The sequence below is a fragment of the Periplaneta americana genome, chromosome 11 (genome assembly GCF_040183065.1).
Source record: "Periplaneta americana isolate PAMFEO1 chromosome 11, P.americana_PAMFEO1_priV1, whole genome shotgun sequence".
Lineage (NCBI taxonomy): Eukaryota > Metazoa > Arthropoda > Insecta > Blattodea > Blattidae > Periplaneta > Periplaneta americana.
Genome location: NC_091127.1, coordinates 155384799 through 155406766, shown reverse-complemented (window position 1 = coordinate 155406766; position 21968 = coordinate 155384799). Strand labels below are relative to the sequence as shown.

Sequence of the window (21968 nt, the reverse complement as noted above, 5' to 3'; positions counted from 1 at the left end):
TACTGTATTTTACAAAAAACATTAAACTGATCATTATATGTCTTTTTTTTTTCCCAACAGTTCATAGGCAACTGTCAATTTTGTATGTACAGATGCGGAATTAAAAAATTGACCGAGTCTTGGTAGCAGTCCTCCTCTATGTAGGCAACAAGATTCGCAAGACTGTCCACAAGTAGCATACATTTAGGCGCCCTTTAGGAATGCGTTGTATCTGGAACTTTGTAAAATTTTGTTTCTGGATCTGTACAATACATATTCTTACCAATAGCAAAACACGTCACCATGAAAACTTTCCCACATGTGTTAAGTAATAAAGCTTTAGATAATTCGAGAGCTATTTGTCTATGAGAATAGCTTGCTAATTGTTCATTCTATGTAGATCGGTTGTTATTAACTTACGGACTGTGATTCTTCACCCACTTTAATTTAAAGAACTATAATGCATCGTGCAATAAGTTAATGCTTTTAAGTAATAATTTTATAAAACGGTCGACGGCCACCCTTGATATCTACGTGAACTATAACTTCAGGAAAGCTACTATATCATAGGTATAACAGTACTTTATAACTTTTTAGAAAAAGGCAAAGTTAACACAGATCTTTGGCCTCCATCGCGAAATGAAAAAGACTAATCCTTTGTCTGGAAATAGTTTAACTTCCATGTAACCACAGTCTTAAAGAGTACCAAACACTTACACTCGTTACGCCGTAGATGAATGCTCTCCTAGCAAGAGGTCCTGGTCCATCCACTGTCTTGCCGTCATCTTCGGGACCCCAGGATGCGCTGTAGATGTCGATGTGTTCAGGATTCAAACCAAGAGCTCTTGCTTCAACGGCGTCGTTCACAGTTCCGTCCAACATACGGACACCTAAACATAAAAAAATACTCAAGTTACTAAAAGCAATGATGGCTATCCTTACTGGGAACAAAGTTTCGGACGGCACTGGCGTCGTCTCGGGTAGCAAGTGACATTCGTGATCAGAGGCTGCGCTGCGCTCGGACATGGGTTCGGATTCCTCTTGAGTGGCTTACTTGATTGGGGTTTTTACGAGGTTTTACAAACTGTAAGGAGAGTGTCAGGCAATCCCATGGCGAATCCACGATCTGATTTCGTCAAAATATCATGTCGAAATTATCAATTTTACTGAGGCGATGCTAGTATACCACGCATAATTACATGCTTATTTGGTAACGGTACTTGGGCCGATAACAGAGACCTAGTAGAGGGGAAGAGAAGGCCTGATGACCTTATCTCTACCAGGTTAAATAAATAAATAGACAGACAGACAGACAGACAGACAGACAGACAGATAGATAGATAGATAGATAGATAGATAGATAGATAGATATATAGATAGATAGATAGATAGATAGATAGATAGATAGACAGACAGATAGATAGATAGATAGATAGATAGATAGATAGATAGATAGATAGATAGAGAGATAGATAGATAGATAGATAGATAGACAAATAAATAAATAAGTAAATAAATAATAATGTTTACTGGGTAATAATACTTGGGAAAATACAAGTAACCTGTACATTTCTAACAATGAATTTAAACACTTCATTTGGCAGGCCAAGCAAGGTTTTTGAAATCAGTGACTGCAAGTGGAGAGTTCTGAAGTGGAAATATTACTATTATTATTGTTATTATGTCTCGTTACCAGAATATTGTACGAAATGGAAATGTAAAAATTTGGAGATTTATCCTTCGGAGAGGTGGAAAAATTAAAATATCTTGGAGCAACAGTAACAAATATAAATGATACTCGGGAGGAAATTAAACGCAGAATAAATATTGGAAATGCCTACTATTATTCGGTTGAGAAGCTTTTGTCATTCAGTCTGCTATGAAAAAATCTTAAAGTTAGAATTTATAAAACAGTTATATTACCGACTGTTCTGTAGGCTATGGCTGTGAAACTTAGAAACTCTCGCTGAGAGAGAGGAACAGAGATTAAGGGTGTTTGAGAATAAGGTCTTAGGAAAACATTTGGGGCTAAGAGGGATGAAGTTACAGGAGAATGGAGAAAGTTACACAACGCAGAACTGTATTCTTCACCTGGAATAATTAGGAACATAAAATCCAGACGTTTGAGATGGGCAGGGCATGTAGCACGTATGGGCGAATCCAGAAATGCATATAGAGTGTTAGTTGGGAGATCGGAGGGAAAAAGACCTTTGGGAAGGCCGAGACGTAGATGGGAGGATGATATTAAAATGGATTTGAGGGGGGTGGGACATGATGATAGAGACTGGATTAATCTTGCAGAGGATAGGGACCAATGGCGGGCTTATGTGAGGGCGGCAATGAACCTCCGGGTTTCTTAAAAGCCATTTTTTTGTAAGAGATAAGTATTATTATTATTATTATTATTATTATTATTATTATTATTAGTAGTAGTAGTAGTAGTAGTAGTAGTAGTAACAGTAGTAGTAGTAAGCTTAAAACTGACTACCTATGATAAAGTTCAACAGCCCTTCTGGTATATAACAATACGGTATTGTAACACTTTTACTTCAAATTCAATAATAACAATATCCTACGATATAATTTTGGGATAAATGAAATTTTTATTGCAACGTTTTCTTTTCCTCGCGAAGTATTCAACAAACCACTTTGTTAGTTCTCAAATCCACTGCAAGACTTCGATTTCACAGAAATTGTATTGCAGCTATCTTTCTTGCACGAATTTCCATGTGTAGACTATATCAATCCTACTTTTCCAATTTGACTTGAAATTTGAATAGGTACCACATAAGAGTCTTATTTTCCAGCGCGACAGCCCCATATGAAAACCAAATTTTTTGCAATAGAACAGTGGGATAAGGCAACAATCGAAGTGGAAGAAACGTCTCAGAGCTTGAAATCCTTTTCAAGCATTCGCATATCAAAATACAAGGAGCGCCGTTCACAACGCTCGACAGTCCATCTGAAATCAATATCGGCCTGCAAGCAAGCCAAAAAAACTTTCCGTTTTCTTTCCACTCCTAAACATCGACATTCAAAAGCGAAGATATGAAATATGTTTCGTGGTCAACTTTCAGTTTTTTTTAAGCAAACATCAGCGTACGGAAAAGTTTGAATGCAGGCAATATATCACATTACACCCACACAGCTGCAGACCTGTTAGCAGACGAATGCTCGAAAGACAACCGCCAGGGAGTCCTGCATTTCTTTATGGAAGGAGATTACAGAGCAACAATGGTGTAGCTTTCTCCCATGTTTCGGCTTTAATGGGATACCTGCCAGAGAGAACATAGTAGTATATTGCAGTACAAGGGTGGTAAGTGCACTAAAACAGAATCGAGGAAAGAGTCTGAAAAAACGTGACGTTTGCGAGATCCTGTTACACATTTAAAGCATGTGTATTTTTGAACGATGGACATTATCAATTAGAGCTGGGGACGGAGCGAGTAGAACTGTTGAGTTACTCGGTTCTATCGGTTTATGTGCTTGGCAGCGGAGCTCCGAAGTTACTCGGTTAACCGTAGCCGTTACCGGTCAGTTCAAACGTTCAAACAGAGATCACGTGTTTTACTTAATTCTAGCAGACAACAACGTAGGTACTGTTGTATTTAAATATTTTCTGCTGCAGGACAAATTATTTCCTTATCCCCAAGGTGGGCTGAAAGGCCTCTAGTATTGAAGAGGAGTTCATCCTATTATATGACCTGTCAAGTGGGCCTAATGAACACTGACAGTCTGAACATATTACTGTACATAATAATAATAATAACAACAACAACAATAATAATAATAATTATTATTATCATCATCATCATATTAGAGTGTTTGATTAATATTAAAATATGTTAAAAAAGGAAGTGCATTATATTTTTCTTCTATTTGTGTTTAATGGATTTGTGTTACCTCATCAGTCATAATTTTATTTGTATTTATTTCTACGAATTATGTTACCTAATTACTTTAATTTATCAATAACATTACTCTTCACCAAAGACAGCATGGTTGTATTGAAGGCTAGTAATGTTATAAATTAATAAACATTATGTTCTTCAGTTTAAGATTCCACATTTTATTGATTATTTTATCCACTTTCCGTAATAGTAAATAATTCTGTGTGTTATTTTTAAGTGTTTTAGGCAGCGCTTCATGGAGCCCGTTTCTTTCTATCTTCTTTTTTACTTAGCTGCAGCGTTTAACGTTTACCTCTCGTGTTAATTTATTAGCTGTTAGTATTATAAATTATTTTATCAATTTTATTTCGCCTGTAATACTCGTATATAACAACACTGAAAGTTAAATAGGCCTTTCATACAAAATAACTCCGCAAATAGTTGTAATCACGCAAATGAAATTTGCAACCGCCATTTTGCAATGAAGAGAAGCACTTTTTTTCTCGTCAATTGGCACACAACGCTTTTAAAACACGCTTGGTTTCACTTTCAAAGTACTTTCTAAGATCGACTCAATCTATCTAAATTTTAAATCTGCCGCCACAAATTTGTACTCTGTACTGTACTCGGTTCAACCGAGTAATGACGTCACAGTAACTGCTCCGAACCGAACCGCTCCGTCCCCAGCCCTATTATCAATATTAAGAGAAATATTAAAAGAGTATTGAGATTAAAACAGTGAAGGTCAAAACTATGAATTGCCTTTCGTTAGTATAGAAGTATGTAGATACTTTTGTTTTGATATAAATCATTATTAATTACTTTGACGCCATATTTTTTTACTCGGTTATTTTACGACGCTGTATCAACTGCTGTTATTATCTACGTCTGAATGATATGAAGGTGATAATGATGGCGAAATGAGTTCAGGGTCCAGCGCCGAAAGTTACCCAACATTTGCTCTTAATGGGTGGAGGAAAAACCCGGGAAGTAACCTCAACCAGGTAACTTGTCCCAACCAGGATTTGGACTTGGGCCTGCTCGTTTTACGGTCAGGCATGCTAACCTTTATTGCACAGCAGTAGACTACGTCATATTACGATGCTGTAAAAGTTATATCCATATATAATTTGAACTGGTAATGGAAATTACGGGAAAACGGCTGAGCGGATTTTAATAAATGACCCCTAATTTTGAAGCTTGGAACCCTAAGTTTTTCAGAAAAATAGTAGTTTTCAGTGAAATGTTAATTTTCCTACATCATTTTCCTATTTTCCAAAATCCATCTGTCGACAGTTTTGAGAAATAATGACTTTTCAGAATAAAACAAAACACAAACACACTGCAATAAACAATAGGCTATTACACGAAGGCCATGACCTGCAGGATTGCTGACATACTTAGAGTTCAAATTCAATTGATTATTAAAAACTTCAAGACTTACTAAAAATAATTTACAGTTCTGATTCTGAGGTGTGTGATTTTCTGAGTACAGCTGTGTATTGGATATTAAAATCTACAAAACTTGAAGTGGTTTGATGACATTATTACCATTAGAAATGAAATATTATTATAGTTAATGCCATGATGCGACTACTTTTCATTAATTATACATATTAATGCTATATTGATGATATGAAAGTGAAACGTTTTGGGGTTAATAAGTAGATGTATAGAGTATCTTAAATTAGATCTTCATTTCTATAATTTACTGTGTTGTGGCTATTTTATATAACTACAAAACTTACGTAAGATTATAATATTGTTATTACGAGTCAAATATTTTTATAGTTATTAATCAAATGGGGTTGGGTCTTTTTCATATATTTAATGGCGGTGTAGTGTAGATATTCTCTTCAGTATTGGCTCGAGAGAGTGCAAAAATTAAAGTTCCCAAGGAAAGACCAAAAGGTATTATTTACTGATAAAATAAGAGGCCTACAAAATTTTGTAGTCTCCCGATCATTTCAGCAAGATCTCTTAGCAGGATAAAATGATTTCACCCTCTACATTTCAAGCTCTACATGCAGCAGCCATGCCAAGATGTTATGTCTATTGTTCGAAAGCATAGCAAACCTGACTTTTTTCAACTTTCACTTAGAATCCACAATGACATGAAATAGCTATTGTTTTACTCCCACATGAAAAACCCACTGATCGTCCTGACATTGTTACTTGCATTCTCTCGTTGAAACTCAAAAACTGAAGGTGGATAAGTTCAAGAAAAAGTATTTGACATAAAAATAAACCATTAAGATGGAGTATGTTTCATTATTATGGAAGCAAATAACTTTCAGAATATCTGGTATTCTTCATTGAAAATAAATCTGAAAAATTTTTATTTGAAAGTCTAATGAACTTAGTTTGCAGCATTTGCTGCACAAGCCACTAGTATTAATTGAATTATGGAAGAAGTAATAGGCAACGTGGCAGAAAATGCAGACGTAGAAGAGGAGTTTAAATCTGAATGTGATAGTTTAGTATTTAGTATTTATTTATTTAACCTGATAGAGATAAGGCCGTGAGGCCTTCTCTGCCCCTCTACCAGGAGATTCCAACTACAATATGAACAATAAAATTACAATTAGTATTAAATTTACAATTACAATTACAAATAACATTACAATTAGTATTAAATTTACAATTACAATTACAATAAAATCAAAGTATGAAAAGATTACCTGACTAATTAAAGCTAGATAATTTATCATAGAGAAACAAAGAATATTTTATATTTACTGAATTACAAATTAAATCTAGAATAACAAAATTGTATAGTGATGAAATTACTGAATATTGAAATATTTTGTGATAGATTAAAGAAACTATTTACAAGAAATCAATTACTGACCAAGTGCCTAGTAAGTTTTCGTTTGAATTCAATTTTATTTCGACAGTCCCTGATACTAGCAGGTAGCGAATTCCAGAGTCTTGGCAGGGCTATTGTGAAAGAAGATGAGTATGAGGAGGTGCGATGGGATGGTATTGTTAGTATTGTTTCATGACTAGAGCGTGTGTTCAGATTATGGTGGGAAGAAAGGTAAGTGAAGCGAGACGACAGGTTTAGTACCGGAGAAGTCTAAAAAAAAAAAGATATGCATTGATAGGCCTATATAGTACATTTAAAAAATCGCCACATGCAAAACTTTTGAAGATAAATGAGAAATTTGTTGGCGTATTTTGTTATAAGATCCAACTTCTTTCACGAGGAATGCTTTCAGGAGAACGTATGCAAATTTGTTTGTAGATACAAGTGCTGACATTCTATCACTCAAAAGGCATGGAGGGTGGAAATCTTCTAATATGGCAGAGGGCTAAGTTGAGAATTCTCTATAAAGCAAAATCAAATTTGCGGACAAGATTTTGTACAGTGGAAGCGATAATGTGGGAACATCGCCAGATGTAGCAATGTCGTCATGTTCTACAGAATTAAAGAATATGAATACTTTCAACTTAAACACTATGAATTTAGATGAGCAAACAACATTTAATAATTTTGAAAACTGTAACATCACGTTCAATATTTGAAAATATTTCTTTCTTTATTTCAAAACGAATGATGCTAGCCACAATTTTCTATACCTCAAATATAGAGTATCTTTGAGAGATTACTAACCTCTACAGCAAATGTTGAAAATTCTTTATTTATTCGGCTGGAAATTCACTTACTGATCAGTTTTTAACGTCAAATTAAGGAGAAGTTTTGCTTTCCTGTCACGAGATGCGCTGAGTTAAAACTGCCTAATGTAGGATGTACTGGAATGAATGGTAAACGGGAGAGAAGTTCAAGGCAGAAGAAGACATCAGGTGATAGACGACATTAAGATAAATGAATGATATATGGAGACTAAGAGGAAGGGGAAAATATAAGTAGGAAAGATTGGAGAATGCTGGGTTAGTAGCGAAAGATCTGCCCTTGGACAGAAAACTGTGAATGAATAAGACACAAAAGTATGTAAATGAATACAATGTGTCACTTTGAGGGACGCGAATATATTTACATTTTAAATATGTAAATCATCCAAGAATGTGATGTACTGAACAGTTTTATGAACAAATACTACTGATAAAGGAAGTGGAATTTCGACGGAGATCTACTGATATATAGAGATTAACGGCATCATAGGAAACTAAAGAGATAGGGAATCCATAAAAGTACAAGAGAGAATGTAATAAAAGATAAACAGATTTCCTGATTTTGACTTATGAGAATGTAATGAGAATAAAAATCAATATTGTCAGAAATCTTTGAAAATATCAGTCATTTCTGCGAATTAGTTCATATAGAAAATGTTGTGAAGTGTTCATATACTGTCAATGAAGAATGTCTTCTAAGAACAGAAAGCAATCTTTTTCGATACATCACGCACTGGCAGAAGGCTTATTTATACTGATGAAATGTAAGCTAGTTACTGGTTTATTAATTTTATCCTAATAATAATAATATTAATAATAATAATAATAATAATAATAATAATCCGTGGCGCTACAGCCCGTGAAGGGCCTAGACCGACCAGCCGGCTGATGGCCTCATGCCCATATGTCGGAGTAGAGGTGGACGATCATCCAACCAGATTGGAGGTATCGTGTGGTTAGCACGATGATCCCCCCAGCCGTTATAGCTGGCATTCGCAACCGGATTTCGCTACCTATCGTAGCTCCCCAAGTGCATCACGATGCTGGGTGGGCACCGGTCCCATACACTGGCCGAAATTTCATGAGAAAATTTCTTCTTCCATAAGGACTCGAACCAGCCCCCATTCCGTAACGCGAGTCCTAGGCAGGATGCCTTAGACCGCGACGCCACTGCGCGGGACATTAATTTTCTCCTAGTCATTGAAAATATATGAACATTTGGAGATAATAATAATAATAATAATAATAATAATAATAATAATAATAATAATAATCCGGAAATTTAAATCTGTTAATACACCAGAAGTGTTTCGATGAACCTTTCATTTTAAATGCACGATACAGAATACCAGAATAGAGAAAGAAGTTCTGACGAGTATCTAACGTAGTTCCGAAAAGCATGAGGTATTGAAAACCTCCCTCTCGATAAACTGAATGGGATCGCAGTAAGAGCATTCTGTCGGGTGAGTCGAGTAACAGTCAGTAGATGCGAACTCCTGGTCCGATATGGAGTGGAAGGTACTTCAACAGACGACTAGGGGATCTGCGAATGAATCCAAACATGTTAAATCTTAATTCAATTTCTATAAATTGCCCGCACAGTATTTGCAAAAACAGTACCTACGAGCCTTTCTCAAACAATTCAGTAAACACCCTGCAGAATTTTTACACGATTTGAATTTGGTCGAGCTTCCGTGAAAAGAGGATAAGATACGTTATTGAAGTTTAGTGTTCAAAGTGAGAACTTTGACAGACTTCTGGCACCACGTATGATCGAAACACATCGGATTCATCGACGGAGTAACATTTCTCAACCGCATTTACAATTGCATATAAATGTCTGGGTGACGTTTCTCCACACTTCCAAAGACGAATAAAATTTCAGTGTCGAAAAATATTATCAGTAAAGAGCGGATTCATTCATAGTGTTCTGCTCAAGGGCAGGTCTTTCACTGTAAACCCAGTATTCTCCAATCTTTCCTATTTTCTGCCTTCCTCTTTGTCTCCTCATACGATCCATATATCTTAATGTCATCTATCGTCTGCTATCTTCTTCTGCCTTGAACTTCTCTCCCGTTCACCATTTCTTCCAGTGCATCCTTTAGTAGGCAGTTTTTTCTCAACCAGTGACCCAGCCAATTCCTTTTCCTCTTTCTGATCAGTTTTAGCACCATTCTTTCTTCATCCACTCTGTCCAACACAGCTTCGTTTAAAGCGCGGATATAAATGCAAAAAGAGAACAATGAAGAATGTACACAAATATAAGTAACATTTAAAAAACAAGCATTACACACATTTTGTATGTGAAAGCCTAGATCATATTATATACCTATATAGGTCGGCTTTATAGGCTTTGACGTTAATAACTTTTGTCAGGTTTACGTCATAATTCTCATTTGAATTCCATTAGCGACTGTACTGCCATCTCATGTTCGTTTATGGCGGAAGGGTGGCGATCCTGGCGGTTGTTCTCTTCAAAGTGCTGCCAATTTTAACATAGGGATGAGTTATCTGTTACATATATGATCTAGGGTGAAAGTCATTCTGAGAATTTCCTTCATGAAAATTCTGCGTCTGTCACTGAAAAACAAGGATGAGAGTAGAGACGTAGAATTTCTTAAGCACCAAGAACTGAAGTTGCTACGATTTTTCTTCCTGCAGACAGTAACGTGAAATAAAAGTCCGTTTTTAAAATAAAGTATAAGCTTTAAATGGACGAATATATATTATGTATGTGGATCTACTATGTGTGTTTGTGTGTGATAGTCCTATTAATGTTTAATGTTTCCTGTACAAAAGGAAATAATTTTATACATTTGTATGTGTAATCGGAAGCGTGTAACATTGTCAACCATGGCACAATTACCATGGAATGTCACAGAAGTTAGCTGCGCTACAAACCGGAAAGTCGCGAGTTCGATTCCCGATGGGTTTATGGTTTCCTCCCATTGCTCTAAATCTCTCCGGCGGTACTATGGCCCTAGGATTCACTTAGCCTTTACCAGAGAGAATACCTGGGGTATTTCATTGGGGGCAAAGACGGCCAGCAAGTAGAGCTGGCGGCTGCTACTCAGCGCCGAGTGTCTAGTGATGTGGAAGACTTAGTGTTACCTTAGGGTCAGATTTGCTTCTACAAGTGAGATCTCTCACGTTATGATCAATAGCATAAAAACGTGAGGCTGTTCAGAGATTAAGGTAGAGGACGCACGAGGTTAATTACAGGTAATAAAGGACAGATGTTACCCTATAAAATACATAAATGAAACAATTTCTATTACCTGACACTGAATTTATAGTATTCATACGCACTTATTCCGGTTAATATCACGGGAAATCCTTAATAAAGAATGAAATGTTTCCAATGTTCTGCAGTGTCGAAATCGATTCGCAGGAAGAAGACACTAAAAACAATGTTACTTGCAGTACAAATGCAGATAACAGTTTTAATTATTCCTTAGAGATTTTTCATGTTTTATAAATCAAATTAATGTTTTTGTACACTCCAATTCCGTTGGATTGTGTGCGTTTTGCTATTCTTCGCCTGTATTTGCCAACGGAAAGGTAATTAGATAGTGGAAACCAGATAGTCGTAATGAACGTAATGAAAAACGAGACATAAATGCAAATTCTGAGCGGGTTACGAATCCGGGCCTTTGGTAATAGTCTTGTTTCTAACGCAGAATTTCCATAACGAAGTGCAAACTTCCATTCTGATCGCTTCATCACATCTTTTACTACTTGATATTTCAATTGCACAGTAATATGCACTGCTGGGCGAAGGATCTACGTAAAGATTAATTTTTGGTCCTATAGAATATATGGTAACAATTGATACTGTGGAATCCCGGCCACCAAGTCACTCAATTGAGTGCGCTCCTTGTATAATGGCAGTTGACTTAATATAAATGTCGACATATATCCATAATAATAATAATAATAATAATAATAATGTTTTACTTCCGCTGGCAGAGTTAAGGCCATAAGGCCTTCTCTTCCATTCAACCAGCCTTAATCAATACAATACATGATGAAAGAGTGATGAAACGGAGAAAAATTCTCTTCGGCGCCGGGATTTGAACCCGAGTTTTCAGCTCTACGTGCTGATGCTTTATCCACGGAGAATTTTTCTCCGTTCCATCACTCTTTCATCATGAGATGACGCAGAATATCTGCATGGAAATATATGTACTTCGGTACATCAATATATATATATATATATATATATATATATATATATATATATATATATATATGATATGCGTAATAAATCACTTTGTGATTTAAGACGGCGCCCATACCGTCGGATCCCGGCCAATCAGTCACTCATCTGAGTGCACCTCAACACATGTATGGACTTCGGTCCTGCGTTCATAGACATCTATGACGTAGTGCAGAGGGCGGCCACCAGAGGGAACCCAAGAGATGGAGCTTAATCTGAGACGATTCTAAACGGCGTCGGGATTGTATCCGGCGTGGCTTAGTGGATAAAGCATCAGCACGTAGAGCTGAAAACCCGGGTTCAAATCCCGGCGCCGGAGAAAATTTTTCTCCGTTCCATCACTCTTTCATCATGAGATGACGCAGAATATCTGCATGGAAATATCATATGTACTTCGGTACATCAAAATAAATACAATACATATTTAAATTACGAATATTTACACTACACTTAAAAGATTCCCCAGCAATATTCTTCAGTTAAGTTTTAACGATTAGTAGACCACATATTTATTTAAATTTAGATAAACCTATAAGGTAAAGTAGTAACTTAATTTATGAGCTAATTTAGTTCAATTATAATTAATTTTAGATTTGAGATAGTTAGTAAAATGATGAAAATTAATTTAATATAAGCTTACTAGAACTATGTTACAGGGAGAAAAAAAAATATAAATCTAAAATATATTTTTATAATGAGAAAATTAATGTAATTGCCATTAGAGGTTCTGTAAATCTATTTAGAGAAATTAATGATGATAATAAGAATGGACAGATGTTAGTTCCGTTATAAGTAATAAATATTATTCAGCAATTAATTTGTTAAGTAAGAATTTATGTAATTTTGACCTAAATGAAGTTATTGTCCAACAACCCCTTACATCACTCGCTAGCGAGTTCCAATTTCTAGCAACTGAAACTGTATAAGATGAAGAATATAAAGATGTCTTGTGGTAAGGTATAATGAGTAAACTGTTATGATGAGATCTTGTACTTAGCTGATGATATGCGGATAAATTTTGAAAACGAGAAGCCAAATAGATTGGGGTAGCGGTGCGCAGAATTTGAAATAAGAGAACAAGAGAATGCAGGGCTCGCCGATCGCTTAGCCTTAACCAAGACAGAGTTTGGAAAGACGGGGAAACATGATCATACTTACGAATATTACAAATATGACGGACGCACGCATTATGCACATGTTGTAGTCTGCTGCTTAAATTTGCATTTAGGTTACTTAATATAATATCGCAGTAGTCGAAGTGTGGCATCACGAGTGTTTGTACAAGGATTAATTTTAGTTTATCAGGAAGAAAGTGATTCAGTCGCTTTAATGAGTGAATAATAGAAAATATTTTTTTGGAAGTGTGATTCACTTGTCCATTCCATTCCAGGTGACAATCCATATAAATGCCAAGATTCTTCACAGTCGAGCTGTGTGGAATAGTAGTATTATTTACAATTATCCATAGCATTGAGAATACCGGTAGTATTTTTAGCTTTAGTACAATCATTAATATAATATGATATAATAAATTGGGGTGGAGTAGCATCATCTGTACTTCTTCCATTAATTTTATTACACAGAAAATTAATACAAATTTGTCCAACCAAAAATATGGATTACCCAACAAATTTAATTTATACAGATTTTAAAGTATTAACTATTGAAGAAATTTATAAATATAGCTTAGTAGCTTACTACCACAGAAATCAAATAAAACATAAATCTAATCGACATGAATATCGTACTCGAAGACAAAAGTATACTTTTTCATTAATTGAGCCTAAATGTTATACAAGTGCAGCTCTTAAACATGGTGCTAGTTTCGACCCAAGACTTTATAATAAAATTACAAACCATTTTCCAAATTTGGAATATTTTAAAATTGAAGTTTTTAAAAAAGAAATTTGTAAACTTATCATGATATACTTATAATATTAACAAATGTGTGTATTTTTATACCTTTTATTTCTGTCGACTATATTCATGTTTTTATTGAATATCACTGGCTTCTGTCCGATTGTCAATTTATATTAATGTGTTTTTCCTCTCTTTTTCTCTTTCTTTTTTTTTACTCTTATGTGTTATTTATTGGTTTGAATTAAGTTACTGTATTTAGTAAACTGTCTTTGTAAATTCTATGTTATATTATTGGCTAAGACCACACCGTACACGAGCCTGGCTCTTACGGTAGTGTCTAGAAACATTTTTATTTTATAATTTTAATTTGTACTCGCTATCTAGCTAGCTAGCTAGTTAAATAATAGTACATTATGCAACGAGCCTATAATGGTAGTAATTAAGACGTGAGTATATTTGTTTATGAAACGAGCGCAAGCGAGTTTCATACTTTTCATACGAGCGTCTTAATTACCATTATAGGCAAGTTTCATAAGACTTTTTATGCTCGACCATATTTCTAACTTGAAATTATTCATAAGTATTCATGTTATGGTTATGTAAGTGAGGAGCGGAACTGACCTGAATTGTGAGATGTGCGCAGACGCGAAAGTATTGATTTTTTCCGAGGCACGAATGTCATTGACCTTGATATAATCTAGAGAATAACATGAACATTAGTCTTGATATAACCTGGAAATTGATTTAGAATTGAAAAACGAGATGACAAATTGAATTTATTTGAATATTATTTACAATTAACGCTAATTATTATAGCAACAGAAGACAACCTTCTGCGACAGTATTGGATTTCCAGCCTCCGTGACTTTTCGCTAATTGTCTTTTGATTGCATATCCAAGAATAATCGATAATTGCGGTTTTATAATGGTACAATGGTGATTTCTCATTGGCTGAACAACTGAATTATAATGAATAGGTGTACTTTAATGAGGTGCATTAAAGGGCTACTACCAGGTGTATAATTACTACATTTCGGCATGGTCGAGCATAAAAATATAATAAGGGTAATAATGCTATTACTTTATAAGTTTCAATAAAGTTTCTTTAGGGAATTTTCTTTAATATTTTACTAATTGTTCCGCAAAAGTGATTTTAAACGTATTCAGTTGTCTTTCTATTTCTTGCCTGCGTTAAATACGAATATTTGTTCAATATACATTTAGTAACTGAAGTGGGGTTCAAACATACTCCTGACTTCATGTTGCAGAAGCCTCTTCATGTGTTTGTATAGTGTGGTTGTCAATTTAAATATAAAAAAAAAAACATCAGTAACTTAAGATATAAATTTTAGACACAAGCATGCTGACATCGAACTCGACAACTTTTCAATGCTTAGCCAGAAATGATGTAAATCAAAACTAAATTAATTGCAATTAGACAGCCTATGTAAACGGCAGCAGCTTGATTTTAAAAGGCAGGTAAAGTACTATGTCCTTGAAGCATAATTTATAATTAGAAGCACACAGATGACCTATTTCAGGTGTGCTTGACACAATGGTCTCGCTTCTCGTTACGTAACTATAATTGTGCCATGCCAATTACACAATAAAAGTTATACGAATTTGCTAAAAGGGAACTGATGTAAAGTTGCTAGAGGGAAGCAAGTGATAAATTAATTAGTTAATTAATTAGGGACACACGGAAATGTTGCTGGCTGGGCGATACAGTATGAAACAAATTTCAGGTCTGCTGTAGGATAGCAAGTATATACTTCAGCGAAAAAAAGGTTTAAACAATATTTAAACTAAAAGAACAATTTTTTTTTAAATTCAAAGGTTGCTGAAATATTCAATGAAGGCTGCTAAATCTCAAAATCATACGAATTCAATCCTTTATATTGCTGGGTCATCTGCAGAATTTGTATAACAAATGACGTCCATCAATTAATACCATTCCCATTATTGCATTTAACGATATAGTTATAAATTCCTAACAGTGAGTAGTTTCAATATTAATGTAGTAAACGTAACAAGAATTATTTCCTTCGTGTGAAATATTTTACGAGAATAAAATAAAATTCTCATAGTAACAGATAAACTGCTGTCTCCATACTAGTTAAGTATTTAAAATGGAGCATGATTATGTCCAGATAAAGGTTTGTTTAATAATGTAATTGAGAATAAAATTAAAGTAACATTTGATATTATCGAAACTTCTTCATTTATGTCTGACTTTATATATCCTTAAATATGATTGCATAATAATTACTCTAGTCCTGTAAATCAGTCAGGTCTGTTACACCATTCTGTTCCCATGGATACACACTTCAAACAGAAATCCCACAGATGTCAGCACAAGCCAGGATGATGCACAAAGAGCCATCTTGATTATACTGCTATGTTCACTCATTTCGATTTTGCGAGTTTGTGTGTCATACTCTTGCTTTGTGTTTTAGTCTAAGCGTGCATTTTTACTCTGTCAGATCTGTTTGTGTTGTGTTTTCCACAAATAACAACACACAAAGTCAAGATCGAGAGGACATAATAGTACACGTGTCCAGTAGTTAAGTGGCTATTTTGAAGATTTTTAAGCAAAAAAATTTTTAGGTTAGCACATGCTTATGTTTGCTTTGTCATGTCTGTTGCCTGTCAGATCTGTTACTCCATGTCATGTCTGTTACATCATACAAAACAGTGTCTTAATTTTTTTCTAATTATCTGTCATTAAAGAAACTAAGGCTCTAATATCTTCGCCTTAATGACAATCTACTAAGAAATTGTTACTGAAAGAATAGTTTTCTGTTAGTTACTGAAGAAGTTATTATTAGGGAGCGGATTTTTATGTGCTAAAAAATTTAAATATATATTTTTATTTGCTAAAAAGTACGAAAATATTGCTAAATATTAAAAAAAAAAATGTTACTAGGTACTCATCAACCACACTTGAGTGCTAGTAGTTGGCCGAGAATTGCAGTGAACAACAAAGGTCATCTCCAAATTCTCCATCACAAATGCATGCCGATTATCTCTGAACAACGACTTATACTGTGAAAACGATCTTTCCACATCATAGGACGTCAGACGTGCATATTTAAAGAGAGGAATGTCACAAACGCATACACCGTCAATTTCACCTACAGGCACACCCTCCAATACTTGAGCAACTTTACACATTTTTTTATATCCACTGTTTTTCCCAAACACATTCTGGAATTTGTCCCTTAGTACTTGTACTTCTGAACCTGGTAGCGAGTCTAGTTTAATTTCCACGGCACGCACCTCCCTGTTTCAGACAACAGGTTTTGGATGTTTCGATTTTTTTTATGGAGTCACACAAAAACTTAGATTTGCTAATAGGAAAGCCAAATCGTTTTTTAAACAGCCATCTTTCAGTATATCTTGAAGGATATCGATTGATGAAGCCCGATAACAGGCAATCACAACAAGATATATTGCCTTACTTGATAGACATGAGCGAGAGGCGAGAGATTTGTTTAAATTAAATAATGTTCATACCCGAGCTCTCTGTTGTGTTTCACAAAGTGTGGAATGAAATCATCTTCAGCAACAATAAACATTCCTAATTATGTGTTGCAAGATCTCTCCTCCTTGTCCATGTTAATTTATTCTCTAATAATAACACTGATATGTTGCCTAGCAGTTCTCAGAACTTGAGACGATACTATTACAAAAATGGATCACGGATACACCACACAGCGCTTACAAACACGAAGCTACCAAGAATTCTTAAAAAGATAACGTACTTGTGAGTGATGTAATTGATTTAGTTTTAAAATATTTAAAAGTTCTTGCAAAAAAATTATTTAAGTAAAAAATCTCCAAGATTTATGTATTTATAATACATTTCCTGAAAATATGTATTTACATTTTTTTTGTGAAAATATGTGTTTTTATGTGAAATAAAATTTGAGTTTTAAACTTGAAACTTCATGTTCGGAACGTTTAACTTTGTTAATTGTGTTTTATCACACGCAAAAAGAATATTTAATTACATAGGAATCCGCTCCTTAGTTATTATCTTTATATTAGGTAACAGATCTGATATTAAGATATTTAAAATATTTGTTCATTTTTGATCTGAAGTTAGTTCTGTTACTATTCTAGGACTTATGCACTGTTTAAAGAATACCAGACATAAAAATAAAGGAATATTAATCCTATAAAAGACCCATTGTCTTCTCCTGTAACACACCTGAAATTTAGCCGTACCATCAAATATTCATTGATACTTCTAGAGAATGCTGTAAAGCAAGGTGAGTGTACAGTGACTGATTACTATGGGCAGAGACATTGCACTCTATTAATACATGTAGAATATGCACTAAAATAGTACTTTAATTCTGACGTTCTCAATCGTCCATTTGTTATACATATTTTGCAAATAACCCATATCTATGAAACTCCGACTTCATGATCCTCTTGAAAAATCGGTCTCTCGTGGAAGTGGGGAAAGTTTGTTTATAATTGCAACGCCCATGTCTGTTCTATATTTTCTTTACAAAAACACTATATTCCTCTTGTGAGGCTTCCCAGTAACGTGGCATGTCTTTTGAATGGATTACGAACCTAGTGTATGATAATTGCAGCAGTGGACCAATGAAACGACTGTTGGAAAAGTGATGTTGAAACAGGTCAACAAGTGTCTAATTCCATGAAAGCTAAATGTTGATGACAATAACACTGAAGAAACTGTCACTAACCGACATCGATCATTACAGTTTTCTGAACAGACTCGCTACTAGCGGTGAGATGTGGCTTCATCACTTTACTCTAACAAGAAAGAAGTTTTATTTTCAATAAAGTTTCAACGGTTTCGAAGGTACTCTGACTTTTGAATAACCCTATAAAAGTAGGCCATTCATAAACACACTTCATGAAGCTCTTAGAATTCAGTCGAAAGTTTAATAAGAAAATACGATGAATGCAGTTCGCTAGGTTGAGACACTGACGAAGGTAGAGTCCCGGATTACAAGACTTCGACCACTGAAAAAAGAACAGTCTCTTCTTCGGCAATGGCAACGCAGCGCCCACACTACGTCTGACAGGAGAAAGCAATGCAAAATTTGCTGATAATGCTGTCAGGTTGTTAAGAAGAGTTTTTTACAATTCATTTTTGGTTTTCAGATAAGTCAATTACAAAGTTATAAAATATATTTATTTAACATTTTTCAATCATATGACTTATCATTCTTATTGCAAATTAACATTTGCTACAACATGTTACTAAAACGTTTTCGCCCATACGACATCATCAGATACGTAACTGTTTAACGATATCTAACATAAGTACAACATAAAACGTACTCATTTGTAATGAAATATTGATTTGTATTTTGTATAACAGTAAAAGATGAAGTCACGAGTTATATGTAGTAGTAGTTTAATATATTTATAGGGAATATCTTGATTTTAATTAATTTGCAATGATTTGCTAATTTGCTAAAATTGTATGTAACTTGGTATATATGTGCAGACCGATTATTTAGTCCTGACAGCTAAGCGACGCAAAAGAGGGGAAGTAATAGAAGGAGTGGGGAGAGTTCCGGAGTAGAGATAAAGGCGAGCAGTCGGTAAAGGCAAGCGAGTGAATAAACCAAACACCCCTTGGCGTAACTAAATGGACTAGCCTGTCCCACGCGCAAATCTCCGGCGACTGTCAGGACTAAATAATCGTACTGTACATAAAACCCATGTTACAATATTTGTTATATGTGCTGGTTAACAATTAAAATTGATAAAATATAAAATATCGTCATACTTATATATATGTTAAAATTTAAATTTCATATGGAGAATTGACGCTGTTACTAATAATTCCCTTGGCAGTATTAATGGATAACCATCGGTCACCAATGTAGACATAAAAATAGGAGACATACTACTGGAAAGATATCTTGTGTACGGTACTGTAGAAAATATATTTACATTTGTATTGTTTTCTTAAACAACATTACGTTGAAACTGCACAATGCACAGCCTTAGACACAAAACATGACCAATCTCATGTAAGCGAGAATTTGCCTAAGACCACCTGGTTCACACGACTAGGAAAAGGATGTTTATTTTGCACCTAATTTACTCCTTGAATATATCTTCGTTATAGATTATTCATAACAACTGACCTATAAACAGACAGAAAAAGAACAAACGAAGATGACAAAAGAAAAAGAGAGCGGAGTTGTGCATTTTTTTTGAAACCAGACTGGATGACAAAACTCTCTCAACTGAATAATAACAGGTATTTATATTTGTTACTGTTGCTCCGAGATATTTGAATTTTTCCACCTTTTCAAAGGATAAATTTACAATTATTATATTTCTATTTCGTACTGTGTTCAGGTCACGAGACATAATCATATACTTCGTCTTTTGGGATTTACTTCCAAATCTATTCTTTACTTGCTTCAAATAAAATTCCAGCGTTTTCCCTAATAGTTTGTGAATTTTCTCCTAGCATATTCAAGTCATCAGCATAGACAAGCAGCTGATGTAACCCGTTCAATTACAAACTCTGTGTAGTCTATATTCCTGGACTTTCATAATGGCATATTCTAGAGCAGTGATCGGCAAAAGCTGTGTCGCGACACATGCCCCTGCCTCCACTCAAGCGTAACTATAGCATCATACCCCACCCTCTGTTAACAGCCTTCACTTCGATATAAGATAAGACATTTATCAGCAGCGGACATACACATGTAATGTTACAAGTGTGTAGGATAATATGTTTCGATGTCTTTTCCAAAACAGAAAACAGAACATATGTAAAAACTTAATTTTAAGGAGCATGGGAGCAAAAGTATTTCTTTTGTGCAGATGGCAAAAATATGAGATACTTAATTTGTTGTAAAATTTTAAATGAAGTATAAAAGAACAATGTACGTTGTCATTAATCTTCTTCATATAAAGACTACCACGCTCTTACCTGTAAATTTAATATTTTATTAATAAACCAACAACAAAAAGCATCGGCTTCTATGTCTTAATCGGGGTAAAATACTTCGACGTTTTTTGAAGTGTGTAGTGTAATTTCCAACTTCGAGACCAGCCTGGTATGTTTTTATAATTTCAAATATCTGCTGATGTGAAGTACACGTTCTTTTTATGGTAAATAAGAAAACATATTTTATTTTATTAATAATACAAAAATAATGAACAGGAGGATAAAAGTTAACACGGAAAAAAGTGTGTGTAGTTAATAAGTAGAAGAATATTATATTGTTTTTGTTTTCTGGTCACAGTCCGTCACTGCACTGTTATTCACTGCATTACCTGAAGAGATATCCACTCCACCCCTCTCCCTGCGACAGTGGTGTGCGGGTTGCATTTCTATTACGTCACAATTTCGTGATGTTTGGCAACCGCTGTTCTAGAGCAAAGTTCAAAAGTATAGGTGATAGTGATTTAGCCCGCAGTGAATTGGAAAATCATCAGATAGAAACTGGCCTATACGCAGTCTGCTCTATATTTCACGGAGACATTTCAATTAATCGAACTAGTTTCTTGGAAATGTCAAATTCAATAAAAACTTTTCTCTTAACCGAGTCATATGCCTTTTTGAAATCTATGAATAACTGATAGTTGTAGGCATATATGAATAAAATTAAAGCCTAAACTCAGACTTGGCAGAAGCATGAAATAAGAATACATCAAATACAACACGACACTCACCGCCGATGCTGGCATTGTAGGCGATGCCGATGCCGCAGTAATTATTGAAGGCGACGGCCGCCACCTCCCCTGCGCATCGAGTGCCGTGTTTGTTGTCCCCGTTGTCCCTTGGCATAGGGTCATCATCGTTATCATTGATGTCCGTGCTGGCATGTTGGTCCTGCAACAAATAAAGAGGTCCTCGTTTTAAAATTCATCTCTCTTGCTTCATGTTAAGAGCAACGCCTGCCCAGTGCTTGCCCAGCCACCCAGGGCATGCCCGATTCCTGCCCGCTTGACCACCTTTATAGATGGAAAGCGCGTGTCATATATTGGGATACGCATATTAAATATACATGTAAGAAGGCATTCTCTGTTCTCCATTGACTAAAAAGATCGTATCATTATCTGTAGTAATGTCACGAGAGGTCTGAGATTCGCCGATAAATCTCAGACCTCGAGTGACATTTATTAGGACTATTTCGTGAATAAAATATAAATGTAAATAATATATCCCTAAAATTCGATCACAAAATGTTAATAATTGTATATTAACGAATACTTAACCTATTCAGACATTGTGAAGTTGAAATACTCGTAGATGAATATCGATTACTACAATAAAGAAATTCGATGTCATTATTCAGCAATGCCAATTGCGAAAAGCGAAATACAGGTTTAACAATGTTAATTACATGTACTGCACTTTTCTCTTA

General features: G+C 34.9%; 1 protein-coding gene across 1 annotated transcript in view; it reads right to left on the bottom strand.

The window, feature by feature from the left end:
• The window catches only part of Fur2 (furin-like protease 2), a 71640-nt gene extending 50213 nt beyond the window's left edge, over nt 1-21427 (bottom strand). The window contains exons 1-2 of the mRNA XM_069840248.1: nt 21274-21427; nt 697-869 (exon numbers count right to left, since the gene is read on the bottom strand). Coding sequence (XP_069696349.1) covers nt 697-869; nt 21274-21388 — 288 coding nt within the window. The 5' untranslated portion in view covers nt 21389-21427. The remainder of the gene's footprint in view (nt 1-696; nt 870-21273) is intronic.
• Nucleotides 21428-21968: the final 541 nt, after the last annotated feature.